General features: G+C 42.2%; 1 protein-coding gene across 1 annotated transcript; it reads left to right on the top strand.

The window, feature by feature from the left end:
- The first annotated feature begins 3424 nt into the window (after positions 1-3424).
- On the top strand, positions 3425-4175 carry LOC114684238 (protein FAM133B-like). The gene is given in 2 exon segments (XM_028858755.2): positions 3425-4001; positions 4003-4175. Coding segments are annotated over 2 exon segments (735 nt in total). The 5' UTR covers positions 3425-3434; the 3' UTR covers positions 4171-4175.
- The last annotated feature ends 11345 nt before the right edge of the window (positions 4176-15520 follow it).

The raw sequence follows: 15520 nt of genomic DNA, 5'->3' as shown, positions 1-15520 counted from the left end.
AGTAAGGAACCTGGTTTCAAATAGTGCTCCTTCTGTCACAGGAACCCAACTGAGGTTTTGGGTTTGCCTCTTGCTGGCTTTTCTCAGCATTATGAATTTCCTTATTCCCCATAGAAGGGGTCTTGGGACACAGCCTTTATTAAGGTAATTAGGGTAAGATTTGAGACCCTGGAATTTTAGACACTGGAGCCTAATTTCTGTACTGGTTACATCACTTACTAGATTATGGCAGGACATCTGCTGATTTCCTTAACTTGTCTAGGTCTCAGCTTTATGTTCATAAAGTCTTTCATTAGAGGACTGTTGCAAAATTAAATGGCTTAAATCATGTATGATATTTAGGCAAGTACTCAATGCACACAAGTATCTCTATGCTGATATCCACACTTTTTTATGTTTCCCTTATTCATGCTGCAGCAACTCAAAATATTGTTAGAAGAATCTTCCTGACTGTGAAGAGCACAAGTCAAGAAGAGTCTATGGATTCTATTTCTATGTGATAATCACAGGTACAGCTCTGTAACTGGGGCTGGATATGTCCTCTATCCTGGGCACAGAACTATGGAAAGGCTGTGGAATTTCTGATTGAACTATGATGTACCTTGTAGTGGGTAGCTATTCCAGCTTGGTTCTGGAAGTTCCAACCCCCATTGAGACTCTGGCAACTGTCATGCCTACGAGGCAGGGCCAAGGGAGGCATCTGGAGACCTGAGACCTGGATGGGCAAGCAATCTCTCTGTTTCTGGACCCTGGACGGTGGAGGTTGAGTGAGCAGAGCTCCAGAGAACACCGCTGGGTTGCGATACACCTTCCCCAGACCCTGCAACCTATCTATTCCTTCATTTGTAAGTCATCCACTAAATAAATCTTCCTTTTAACTACGTGGAGTGGCCTTTATAATTTTCCCCAATATCTGGCGCCCAACATGGGGCACGAACCCACGACCCTGAGATTAAGAGTCTCATGCTCTACCGACTGAGCTAGCCGGGCTAGATCATTGTATATACTAGTAAACAAATTTAGTAAAATAGAAACCTTAGATAATTTTCACTGTAACTTGTACTGTTATGGATTCTTATATGTTGATACAAATGTAAACTATTTTTATATTCCTGTTTAAGATAATTTGTATATTGATACAAATACAGAACTATATTTGTTATAATGTACATATATTTCTACTCTTATTTGAAATATTTGTATATTGATACAAATGTAAATTTATATCTGTCATACTTTATGTATGTTCTACTTCTGTTTAGGATATTCGGTATATTGATAAATATTTAAGATTATTGTCATATTGCATATCACACTATATATTCATACCTCTGTTATAAATATCTTGTGTATTGTCACAATTTTGAAGTCATCGTTCTTCACCATACATTTGCTTATAGACTGTTTACCTTGTTTACATGAAGCCTTACTCCTTAAGTTATTTCAGTAGATAAGACTTACAGATTTATGGTCACCTATGCCTGTCATCTCTATAGTTACATTAGTTAGGTTATCCAGATTTACAGATACATAGGTCAGATGGACAGGTAATCTTCAAACACTTCATAGACCTAGAGAATATGGCATTTAAATAACTTAGAATTCTGTTGACATGAGACACAATTGCTCCTGGCTGCACCAATTTGATCCCGAGAGAATGTTGGACTTCTAAGACATTTCCATTTGGAAGTTTGTCTTCTTGGCACAAAATGGCCTACTGGGCAAAGAACTGCCCTTGCCTTGATGGCTGACAGTACAAATGCAATGATGTCCTTTCTGGACAAGCAGGACACAAGGAAAGCGACCACTGTACTCTGCCAAGACAGGGTAAGATGGTCTTTCAGAATTCCTGCTTCTGAAGATGGTCTGTCAGATACTCTAGGCCTGTAGCCAATTTGAATGCACCAACAATGCTGGGAAACATTAGGTGACTGTTCAGGCTGCCAGCTGTCTCTGTCTACTCTTGCAAGACTCCTGAAAGTTGCTTGAATCCATCTTCCATTTCTCAGGTACCATTATGTTCCTTCTCAGGTCTTTGATGGGATTGAAGACTAGCAGTTATAGTTACAACTTAGTATATATAATATCATAGATAGAACATATTAAGTATTAGATTCAGGTTCTTTAGGATAGGACACCTTTTGGAATGATCTTTATAACATGCCATTTACCTATGCTCTGTACTTCTCTGGATTTTAGTATGTGTTTCTTGCTTGATATTGTTTGCATTGGTTGTAGTTCCATCTTATCTAGGTCATTATCCCTCATTATTCCTGGACAATATTTGATAACCATTCCTTTGTATATAGTCTTGTACTAGTTTAGAACCTTCTTATTTAGACAAAAAGGGGGAGATGTAGTGGGTAGCTATTCCAGCTTGGTTCTGGAAGTTCCAACCCCCCATTGAGACTCTGGCAACTGTCACACCTACGAGGCGGGGCCAAGGGAGGCATCTGGAGACCCGAGACCTGGATGGGCAAGTGTTCTGTCTGCTCCTGGACCCTGGACGGTGGAGGATGACTGAGCAGAGTTCCAGAGAACACCGCTGGATTGTGATACACCTTCCCCAGACCCCCGCAACCTATCTATTCCTTCATTTGTAAGTCATCCACTAAATAAATCTTCCTTTTAACTACGTGGAGTGGCCTTTATAATTTTCCCCAATAGTACCTGTGATAACTAGGGAAACTAAGAAAGATATTTTACCACACTGTACTTTGATTCCTAACTTGTAGGGATTTTTGTGATGCTTAAATGAATTCCTATAATCATTTGCTAACACAGAAGTTTCTGTTTTGTGGTTCTTCATGTTTCCCCTGCTTCTAGGAAACTTAGATTTCTACCTTTATTCTCTCAGGCTGTTCCTAGCATTGTGGGGTTCCCTTTATACCTTGGATAGATAGGATCTTGAAAACATGGACTTTATAAGGTAGTATAGGATAGGAATTGAGACCCTGGAATCTATAACAAAGTGGCCCAAGTGTCACACTTTTTTTGTCACTTACAGTTTTCTTACAAGCTCTTGGAACTCTCCTCACATGACTGACTCTGTTCTTGAACCAGGCTCAGAGAGAGGAGCTCAGTTGGTCACCACATAGACTCAGTTTTGCTGGCATATCTACATTATCTCCAATCAGTCTTCTATTAGTCTTTATGCTATTGATCATATTAAATATGTAATTTTGTTATGAATCATTTCCAAAACTCACAAATTAAATGCAAGTCATCAAAGCTTAACATATTTCTGTTTGGTTATTTCTTCTCTTATAAGTTGTCAGCTTCCCAAAGAAAGTTGAAAACAATAGCTATGAATGCCAAATTGTGAAGGAAAAATTATATGACTTTTTGTTTGTTTCTTTGTTTTTACAAGATAGGATTTCTCTCTTCTTCTCCGGCCTGCTCCGTCCGCGGCTTCCCGCGTCCCGCTGGCCACCATGGGGAAGCGAGACAATCGCGTGGCCTACATGAATCCAATAGCGATGGCTCGATCAAGGGGTCCAATCCAGTCTTCAGGGCCAACAATCCAGGATTATCTGAATCGACCAAGGCCTACGTGGGAGGAAGTAAAGGAACAGCTGGAAAAGAAAAAGAAGGGTTCCAAAGCTTTGGCTGAATTTGAAGAAAAAATGAATGAGAATTGGAAAAAAGAACTAGAAAAACACAGAGAGAAATTACTAAGTGGAAATGAGAGCTCATCCAAAAAAAGACAGAGAAAGAAAAAAGAAAAGAAGAAATCTGGTAGGTATTCATCTTCTTCCTCATCGAGCTCTGATTCTTCCAGCAGTTCTTCAGATTCTGAAGATGAGGATAAAAAGCAAACAAAGAAGAGGAAGAAAAAGAAGAGTTGTTGCCATAAGTCTCCCGAGAGCTCAGTGTCGGACTCTGACTCAGACAGCAAGGATGGTTCAAAAAAGAAAAAGAAGTCAAAGGATGTGACTGAGAAAGAGAAGGACACTAAAGGACTCAGCAAAAAAAGAAAGCTGTGTGAAGATAGAGCGCTCTTCCTCTACGTCGTTGTCCAGGTCGGATTATGAAGAGGTGCAAGCAAAAAGGAAGAAAAGCGGAGAAGAGCGCGAGAGAACAGACAAAGCCAAGAAGAGACGGAAGCACAAGAAGCACATCAAGAAGAAGAAAAAGAAGGCTGCGGGTTCGAGTTCAGACTCAGTGTAGCCTCGGGAAGGAAGACAGGGTCCCTTACAGAGTGCAATGTCGAAGGAGCTCTCAACTGTGAAGATTCTACTATGTAGTGACGTGCATGAATTCCCTTGTGTTTAGACTTCCTGGACTAGTCAGTAGCCACTTGGATCCCGCTGTGTGAAGGGCCATGATTGTTGCCTGCTGCCTGAACACCTTTTCCTCTTCCAGTGCTTGGTGACTCTGGGGGACAGTGCTTTGCAGTCATACTAGTGGTTAAGATATTTGGAATAAAGCTAATATTTTTTACTAGAAGTACTTAAGGATAAATCAACAGAAATGGAACCTGGATCCATCTTTAAGATGTAACCAGAAATAATGAGATGACTCTAGTAAAAATTTTCAAAGTAGGGATTACATTAATATTTCAAAATCCTTACTCTGTAGATAAGTATTTTAGTTTTTCCCCACGTATATTTTGATTTACTTGGGGAAGGAGCTTTTAAAGAGGGGGTGGTTTGCTATCTCTTTAGCTACCAGAACAGTGTGCCTTTGATCTCACACTACTTTTGTGGACACAGTAGCCATGCTTCCTGGGAGGTCAGAGCTGGGCGCCATCAGTCCTGTCCTTGACTGTGGCTGATGACATCCACAGACTTCTTCGTATGCTGCTTTGAATGCACCAGAGATACCCAGCACTTTGCAGCATGAGAAAGCCCCCAAAGCTCTGGAATTTACCTCCACTTGAGTCATAACTGAATGTTTCTTAGGGTTAGACCGTGTTATGTCATTTTAATTCAATTTACCTACACTTTGGAGAGGAATTGTTTAGTAGACACTGGTACTTTCTGAACTGATAGCTAACAATTCTAAAGTGCATGTTTTATACAGGTTTTAACCAATCAGAAGGTTTCTATGTAGCCAGTGACAGCTCCTTTATGTTTTGTATAGATTTTGTTTAGCCTGCAGTGTTTAGCTTTTAACTCCATACTCTTGCTGTCTTAAGTTCATTACTATGTTTAATGGCACACTTACAAGATATTTAGCATGTAAAAAGCAGGACTTTTGGTTTTCATTTTTAACAGCTTCATATTGAAGCTGAGTCTTACCACAAACAAGTTGAGTGGAGGACCTGGTATGCTGTATCTTGTTACATAAAGCTATGCCAGAATCTTAGTAAATAGAATGTTCTAAAAGTTTGTTGTCTTTGTATATTCATAACAGATTATGACATGTTAACTTACCTGAGAACTACATTACTGCTTTTCCTGTGTCATGTTTTTCTGAGATTTTTGTGCCTCATATCTCTTGAGTTATTAGGAATATTAAAAGGAATTGATAAATCATTTTCATTTTATACTTTTATATAATCAGGTAATATGAAATATAACGATGTACAATTTTGCCTGTTTCAGAGGGTGTGCTAATTATAGTGAAATATGCACAGAACATTTTGGCATGACAAGAGGCTGAATAAATAGCTATTTTACTTAAAAACAAAAAGATAGGATTTCTCTGTGTAGTTTTGGTGCCTGTCTTGGATCTCACACTGTAGACCAGGCTGGCCTTGGACTTACAGAGATCCGCCTGGCTCTGCCTCCTGAGTGCTGGGATTAAAGGTGTGTGCCACTACCACCTGGCAATTATATGACTTAAAAAAAAATCACATTTAGCTGGGTGGTGGTGGTGGTGGTGGTGGTGGTGGTGGTGGTGGTGGTGGTGGCGGCGGCGGCGGCGGCGGCGGCGGTGGCTCACGCCTTTAATCCCAGAACTTGGGAGGCAGAACAGGCAGATCTCTGTGAGTTTGAGGCCAGCCTGGACTACAAAGTGAGTTCCAGGACAGGCTCCAAAGCTACACAGAGAAACCCTGTCTCGAAAAACCAAATATATATATAATATATTACATTTATTAATGATGTGCAGTACTTGATTTTACAGTCATACAGTCTAGAAGTGAGGAGATGTCTCTCACAGACCTTGTCATACAATGGTATTTCTCTCATTTACTGTTTTTAAATGTAGGTGGACTAGTAAGGAATATGCATTAGTTACTTTTCTTGTCACTGTAACCAAATTCCTATGAAGAAGTCACTTAAGGTAGGAGAGGCTTGTGTCACAGTTCTGGGGTACACTCTGTCATAATGAGGAAGCCATGGTGGAACACCAACCTGAGGTAGACATTGCAGGAGAGGACCTCTTGCTTACATGTCTTTGGACTAGGAAGCGGAGCTAGGATACTTGGGCTATAAACCATTTGTCAGAATATGAACCTTGAGACTATCTCACTAATGCTCCCCAGTGACTCACTGGTCCAGCTAAGCTCCGCCTTCCAAAGAATCCTTAATCTCCTAAAACAGAATCACCAACTGACACAAACACATGAGCCTGTACTAAGAGATCAATGAGGTGCTCACTGGTGCCTGGCACTGTGGAGGAATTTTATTCATGTTATCTCAGTTAACAAGCCTTGAAATGTAAAGTTGGCATTAACGTTCAGTTTTGTCTCACCCTAAAACTCAAGCTCCCCTGCTACACAGATGACAAGTTTGTAAGACTAATTGGTGTGACTTGGAATACAAAGTTGTTCTAGATTTTTGCCAAGTCTCAGGCAGAACAGGAAACAGATGAAAAATGAACAAAATACCAGGTGTCCACACCAGGTAGAAAATCAGCTTTCCATTGGTTCCCTCTGTCAAAGAAAACTTACAGTGACCTGCATGCAAGAATCCATTTTGGTGGTATGTTGCCAGGCTCCATCCATCCTCAACACATGCATAGGTTACTGAAGACCCAGCGTCCAGTTCCTTTACATATTACAGTCCAACTCCACAGCTAGGTAAGGGATCTTTCTCATGCAAAATACTGACAGAAGCATCCTGCTTCTGAGTCCACAATTTGCCTTTTAAGTGTGGGTTATTTCAGTGGAAAAAATCCAGCACATTGGCAGGCTGTGTGAAAGGAAATCCAGGCTTGCTCTAGGAGTGAGAACTCCTGGGCATGCATAGCATTCACTTTTTGAAGAAATTTCAATAGTATAACACCCCTAAGGGTCCCTTGAAGCACTGAAGCCATTTAAGAGGAGAAAGAGGCCACGGTTTCCTTCCAGCCTGTGCACTTCATATATGTTACTGAGAAGACTTTGAAAACTGAAACATGAATTGCCTTTGTTACTTGAGTCACCATTGCTGGAAGTGGAGCCTTCCTGAAAGGGGTCTTTTTCACAGGGGTTGGTGTCTGTATGCAGAACCACAAACCCTGTGCAGAGGAAAATTTGAGCATGGAAGTCCCTGCATAGACTTGATAATCTTCTATATCAGCTTCTCCAGGTTATACTCTTCTTAAAAAAGTATCCACACTGATGAGCAGAGTGGGAACTTGTGCTAACCAAGGATATGCAAATTCCTAGCTGATTCTTGAAGCCCTGGTCATCTCACAGCCTCATCAGCAATTTCTCCTACAGTGGAAAATAACTCACTTCATACTGAGCATCTATCAATATACTAGATGCTTGATTTGAATCCCACCACCCTTTGAGATAATAGAACGTAAGATTTTTAGGCTAGTATAAGAAAAAGAATGTCCCAGAAGTCACTCTGCCAGTTGAAACTGAAGTAAGGCATGGTTGCAAAGCAATCTGACAGTCTCATATTCTTCCTGTGAAGTCGCAAGGACTTGACTCTCTCGCTTACACACACTCCATCATCCTCTTATGAACTCATTTAATAAACATGGTTTGAGTGCCTGTTACGTGCTACATATGGTGCTGAGTGCTGAGCTATAGAGTGAACAAGGCAAACCAATTATTACTCTCTGAGATTACGTGATACTCGAGGGAGGAATATGGTGAACAAAGCATTGCGAAGAGTGATGAGACTATACAATATTTAAAGCTCATAAATACACAGAAAGGACACAAAGTGGTTTTTAGGAGATGGGTAGTGTCACAGATCAGCTATCTGAATGAAGCCCGAGGAACGAGTGTGAATGAACAAGGTCAAGATGGACAGCATGAGGGAATGGAGGCACTTACAGGCACAGGGAGAAGCTCACAAAGGTCCTGAGGCAAACAAACAAACAAGGCCTTGTGCTCCCCCTGGACCTGAAAGAAGTTCAATTTGATTGGAATGTCCTCTGCTGCTCCAAACCATATCAGCTCCATCATGGTATCAAAGTCGTTCTCATCTTTTTCAGTGAGATAAAATAAAACAAGGATTCAAGTCAGAGACCATTTAATTTGTGAGGATGTGCTTTTACCTGGAATGGTCTCTACAGGAACAGCATCTATGAACAGGGAAAAAAGGGACAGCCTATCCCAAAAGTGAATGGTGAGTCTCACTCTCAGTATCATTTGTCACCATTTTCCAGTCACAATAACCAAATTCTCAAGCTAATGACATTTAAATCATTATTTTATATAATATAAGACAGGAATTCCAAGTTTTAAATTATGTTAGGCTCTAAAAGGAAGCTACCGAATGTCTGTGAAACTTTCTCTGTATAGACCCTGAATATTCTGCTCTACTATGGAGAAAAAACTCCTGGGTCCCACTGAAATTATCATCCCTCCCATTTTACTCTCATTCACTCAAGATTCCATTCAGAAGAGAACTATTAGGAAGGAAATCAACATGTTTTGGGCATCTCGTTTGTGGCACTTGTATCTTCTTTAATAGTAGGAGGCAGATGCTACAATTCCATGTTCAGATGAAAAAAACTGGGTGCCTGAAAACCACATTGTGTGCTTAAAGTCATACAGATCAGGAGCAAGAACGAGTACTTGAAAATGGGTTTTGCGGCAAAGTCCATGTCTGATTCTAGGACAAGGAACTTTGTCCTTTGTGTGCCTTGCCCAGTCTCAAAATTTAGGTGCATATGAGACTCATTACTCTTCCATATAGATTTGTTCTCAGCTGAGTTCCCAACAAGTGAGAAACATAAGCATGGAAAGTGACTAAGCAGTGCTTTAAGAAGTGTTCCAAATAAGTTGCTCTTTAAAGTCTCAAAATAAGAGAGATGTATATGATGACAACTTCCTATTGGGAAATCTAAGTTTTAGGGCAGTAAGAAATTTTACTTTCCATAGTACAGTTCTCCATAGGATACATTGTTTTATTATTTACTTTAAAGAAGAAAACCAAAATTAAAACCACATGACCAAATTCCATCAGGAGATTCATTTCCCTTGTTCTTATAAACTTTCAAATGAAATAGAGAGAGTGGATCCCAGGCTTGGGTAAATCAGCCTTCAGTTCTATTTTTGTTGTTTGGATTTTTGTTTGTAGTGCAGAGGATTGTACCCAGCATTGTACATGCTAGGTAAGCACTTTCCAGACCCCCCCCTTTTTTTAGATCAGAGTCTCATGTATCCCCAGCTGACCTTGAACTGACTGTGGCCAAAGGTGGCTTCAAACTCACTCTCCTCTTAACCCTGAGCCTGGATTACAAGAATTACAGGATGTGATATCACCACATTCAGCCCATGACTATTCTTTTTCCCTGGGAGTCACTTGGATGTATTACTGATCCCTTACTGGTCTGTTTGCCCATTGATAAAATATTAAAATGAGGCAAGGTAAGAACAAATGGTACAGCAGGCCAACAGACATTTGGCAAATAATAGTCTTGCATTTCACTTCCACCAAACTCTACGGTAACTCAACAATATGTCTTATCTTATGGTTTCACTGACCTGATTTCCCTAGTTACATTATCTAGCACTTAACATAACATTGCTGTTTTCAAGTTTACTATCTTAATCACTATAGAAACCCTGGGAAGTAGACACCTTTGCATTAGGATGGTTTTATGAAGGAGACAGCTAAGGCTTGAGAGATAACTTGACCTAAAAAGCAAAAACAAGAACCCTGGGGCTCCCAGTGCCTGGATTTTGCTTTATGATCTTAAGGGAATCACATAGTCTCAACTCAGTTTAATCATCTTTAAAATATAGGAGGAATGAGTTATATATTGTAACTCTTCAAGGAGAAATCGGGGTAAGAGTTATATGCTTATAACACTAAGCACCATTAACTTCATGCATTTTTTTCACTACAAAAATATAATAACTTCATAGGTGCTTAGGAAGAGGAAGTAAGGCAAAAGCCAGGTTAAAACAAGTAAATTAGTTAAGCCCAGACCTTACGCACACTGAGGTTTCAGCATGTATTAACTTCTATTATCCACTGACCATGATTCCTCAGGTGGCAAGTCGGAAACTTGAATTTGAATGAATTCAATGAGTGGGGAGGGAGGTGATCTAGGAATCTAATAATTAAGTTCCCCTTATGTGATAAGCACAGAGTGAAAGTCCTTGCAGGTTTGCTTATATTACTCTCGTAACAAGCCCAGAAAAAAGAGATACAGCTAGGAACAGAGAGTTTGAAGGTTAAGATCTCCACCCTCTGATGCTTCTAACCCTTAAGTGAAAAACAAAGAAGACAGGGTTTCTAATTAACTTTTCATAATAAAGGTGCATAAGAGGAGCCAATGAATTGATGCCCAGCCTGCCTCCCCGCTGCAGCTCCTAACAGCTACTAAGACAGCCTCTAGCGACTGCAGCCCTCTCCCTGCTGCTGGCAACCACAACAGAAAATCAAATCTCAAGCTGCAGTTATACCCCTTGGCTCAACATATCAGAAGCAAAAGCCCCTGCCCTCTCAAAGGAACACTCACTTACCTTAAACTGCAGTCAGAGTCTGGAAACTGGGGTGGGAGGGCTTGCTCAGGGTTGATGGTGTTTTCCTCACAGAGAATCTTGGAGTTAGGCTTTCGTTGATTTTGACAGAGAGCCCAATTAGCCTTTAACTCTTTAACCATGGCGTCATCTTAAAATACAGAGAGGAAATTGCCCACCAGCACCCAGAGCCACCTGGAAGGAATTAATGCCTTCCTTCACTAACTCTCTTTCAAGGGACCATAGTAAATATGTATTATATTTTACAATCTTTTTACCCAGAAGCTAAGCATGGGTTTCAGTGAAAATAAATATGCTCTAATGTATATCAGGATGTTACAGTGTAGTTGCAAACAAAATGTTACAGAGCCCCATCCCCAGCACTACCCAGTGGCAAGGTCAGAGATGGAGAAATAAGACTCCCAGGTCAAGGTGCTATCTCAGATTCCTAATTCAATGATATGTCAGCTTGGTTTGGTGTGAGGTCACCTCCAGATCTGCTTGTTTTTCAGCCACCATGCTAGCTGTGGACAGAAACAGCAGAGTATTCTCAAAGAACAGAGTTGACACTGATGAATTGCTTGCCTACTACATGTTTGATTGTTGGAATATGGTACATGCTTTTAGTTCATTGTATATGTTTTACCACGTGTGTGCTTTATCTATATGTATTTTTCATATAGATTATTCACATATAAATATACAGAAATATATAAGAATATAAGAACATATAAGCTTATGCACAAATATATACATATATAAAAACAACACTTAGAAATAACTATGAAATAAACACATGAATGAACATATATGCATAAATATGTATGAATGAATCTTTGTATGGGGATTATATATGCATTTCTATGGATAAAGAAATGTGTCATATAAATTAGGAGCTTATTTATAACCTCTATAAGCCCTGTTTTCTAAATCTGTGAAGATGGTCTTAAAGATAAATCATCTAAGAGTTTTTTAAATGTTATTCTCACAGGTCTGGGTTTTTGCAGAGGGTTTGCAATGAGACATATCCAGATATTCTCAAGTCCAATTATGCTCCTTACAATGATATTCACTGGTTTTATGATTTTGGGCAAGGGGTCTATATAATGAGGTTATTAACAGTAATTACTTGGGATGTCAGAAATATTTTATTTATTTGTCTATTTACTTATTATTATTATTATTATTATTATTATTATACAGAGTCTATCTATCTCGGGCTGTCTTAGAACTCACTATGTAGGTCAGACTGGCCTTGAACTCAGAAAGATCCCTATATCTCTGCCTCCCAGGTGCTAGAATTAAAGACATGCAAACATGACACCTGGCTAGGATGTCAGAAGTCTTAAGTTTGTGAATGTACTCAAAGAATTTTGCACAGAAAGATACAGTAAAGGAGAGTTATGCTAAGCTATATATCTCTATTCCCCTCTATATATAATCATAGTTGAATATCAGAATCTTCTAAAGATTATGTTTGGAAAAGGGAGCCGGGCAGTGGTGGTGCATGCCTTTAATCCCAGCACTCAGGAGGCAGAGCCAGGTGGATCTCTGTGAGTTCGAGGTCAGCCTGTTCTACAGAGTGAGTTCCAGGACAGGCACCAAAACTACCCTGTCTTGAAAAACCAAAAAAAAAAAAACCAACCAAACAAATAAATCTCAAAACAACAACAAATTTAAAATAGAAGAAAAAAAGAAAGAAAGGAAGGAAGGAAGGAAGGAAGGAAGGAAGGAAGGAAGGAAGGAAGGAAAGGGACAGCGATTTTTCTAAAGGACTTGGTAAGCTTATTAACAATGCTCAATAAGTATGTAAAGGCAGTCAAATCCAGAAGGGATCTGGCCAGAAAGACCCAGAAAGACTATGGTCTTTGAGGAAAGGAAAGTCTTAGAAATGATTTGCGAGAATCATTTCATGAGAAGTTCAGCAGAATTGTTATTAAATAAAAGAGGATGCAATTGACATCATGTATTGCCCAGTGATGGTTTTACTTCATTAACAATTTGACTGGATTTGAAATAACCCGTAAGATACACCCATCCTTAATGTAAGTACAGTCTCATGGGCAGGGATCCCAGACTGAATGCAAAGGAAATAGTAGTAATCCAGCTGAGGACCAGCATTCATCTTTCTCTGTTTCCTGGCTGCAGGCACAATGGGACCAGCTGCCTGTGCTTTTGCATTGTAGAGCAGTTCTTACTGCTGGACATTTTCAGCCAGGATAGACTGTATCTTCAAACTGGGACAAATAAACCCTCCTCCTTTAAGATACTTTCACCAGGCAATGGGAAAACCAATCCATGCCTTACCTTTCTTGCCAAGTAACATATTGCAGCCCACAGACATACAACATACTTACTTGGAAGCATTTGCACATACAGGCATATAGCTATTCAGTCACTTCTTTACATATAAACACACATATATGCTCACATTGTTTTTTTGAGTGCAGAACCATGAAAGCCACAATAACATTTTCTTTCTTACTCCTACAATACACACTCAGTTTTCAAGATTGTCAGGTGTCAAGGATGATCTTGGTGTTCAATCCTACTGGAAGACTCAGTGTGCCAAGATTGCCTCTTAACCCAGCTATTAAGCTTTTAGACATTAAATTGCTTCTAGAACTTGTTGCTGGAGGGCTTTTCTCCAGGTTCCCCAAGCCCCGCAGTCCCACAATCCACTTATAAAATAATCACTCAGATGCTTATATTACTTACAAACTGTATGGCCATGGCAGGCTTCTTGCTAACTGTTCTTTTATCTTAAATTAACCCATTTTTATAAATCTATACCTTGCCTCATGGCTGGTGGCTTACCAGAGTCTTTACATGCTGCTTGTCCTGGACGTGGCTGCAGTGTCTCCCCCTCAGCCCTCTGCTTCCCAGAATTCTCCTCTCTCCTTGTCCCACCTACTTCCTGCCTGGTCACTGGCCATCAGTGTTTTATTTATATAGAGCAATATCCACAGCACTCCCCCCCCCCTTTTTGAGTTTTAGAATTCCTTTATTAGTAGGCACAGTTTTAAAAGATGAACTGATTTGTTCAAAACCTTAGAAGGTGACAAGGACTTAAATAGTCCAAGAGAATTATCAACTGAAGTTGAGAAAGAATTGGCCTTGGTAGAAAAGAAAGTGCATGAAGGGCACGTGGATCGTATTGATCCAAAGCTGGATTGCATTTTGGTTATTTTACCTTCCAGGTGTTCTCCTACTGGAATATTAATGCAGAGGGAAGATATTATATTGGGAATGGATATTTTTACCAAATAAACCAAATAAAAAATTAAAAACTTATGTGGAAAAAAATCTCTGACTTGATTTGCAAAGGAAAATTGAGACTTCGTCAATTAGTGGGAATAGACCCAGCAGAAATTGTCGTACCATTAACTAAGGAGGCCAAATCACAGAATCACTCGACAGTTATAGAAGCCAGCTCTGACTTAGGGGGGTCTTCTCTGGGAGCCTCAGTATGAGCACTGGTCTTTGGTTGCTCTTGCACTTCCTCCTCCTTTTCTGCAAGCCCACCAAGAGACCCCAAGGGGAAAGAGCTTTCACAATTCTGGGTTGAGGAGACCTGTGAAATCACAGGCATTCAGGCCCAGCGGCGGCCCACAGAGGTAGACAGGCCCAGCGGCAGAGACAAGCAGACGCAGGTAGGCCTGCGGCGGGGGCCCATGGAGGTAGACGGGCCCAGCGGTGGCAGCCGACAGGGATACTCAGACCCGGCGGCAGCCAGCAGAGACATTCAGGCCCAGCGGCAGCCCACAGAGGTAGACGGGCCCAGCGGCGGCCTGCTGAGGTAAATGGACCCGGCGGCAGCGGCCGACAGGGACATTCAGGCCCGGCGGCAGCCGGCAGAGACATTCAGGCCCAGCGACAGCCCACAGAGGTAGACAGGCCCAGCGGCAGAGACAAGCAGACGCAGGTAGGCCTGCGACGGCCCGTGGAGGTAGACGGGCCCAGCAGCAGCCCGCTGAGGTAAACGGGCCCGGCAGCAGCGGCTGACAGAGACATTCAGGCCCGGCGGCAGCCGGCAGAGACATTCAGGCCAGCGGCAGCCCACAGAGGTAGACAGGCCCGGCGGCAGAGACAAGCAGACGCAGGTAGGCCTGCGGCGGGGGCCCGTGGAGGTAGACAGGCCCAGCAGTGGCAGCCGACAGGGATACTCAGACCCGGCGGCAGCCGGCAGAGACATTCAGGCCCAGCGGCAGCCCACAGAGGTAGACGGGCCCAGCGGCGGCCTGCTGAGGTAAACGGACCCGGCGGCAGCAGCCGACAGGGACATTCAGGCCCGGCGGCAGCCGCAGAGACATTCAGGCCCAGCGGCAGCCACAGAGGTAGACGGGCCCCAGCGCCGGCCTGCTGAGGTAAACGGACCCGGCGGCAGCAGCCGACAGGGACATTCAGGCCGGGAGGCAGCCGGCAGAGACATTCAGGCCCAGCGGCGGCCCACAGGGGTAGACAGGCCCAGCGGCAGAGACAAGCAGACGCAGGTAGGCCTGTGGCGGCGGCCTGTGGAGGTAGACGGGCCCAGCAGCGGCCCGCTGAGGTAAACGGGCCCGGCGGCAGCGGCCGACAGGGACATTCAGTCCCGGCGGCAGCGGTCGACAGGGACATTCAGTCCCGGCTGCAGCCTGCAGAGACATTCAGGCCCGGTGGCGGCCTCCAGAGGCAGACAGGCCCAGCGGCAGCTGACAGGGACATACAGGCCCG

The sequence above is a fragment of the Peromyscus leucopus genome, chromosome 16_21 (assembly GCF_004664715.2).
Source record: "Peromyscus leucopus breed LL Stock chromosome 16_21, UCI_PerLeu_2.1, whole genome shotgun sequence".
Taxonomy (NCBI): domain Eukaryota; kingdom Metazoa; phylum Chordata; class Mammalia; order Rodentia; family Cricetidae; genus Peromyscus; species Peromyscus leucopus.
This window is presented reverse-complemented; position numbering and strand designations above follow the sequence as displayed.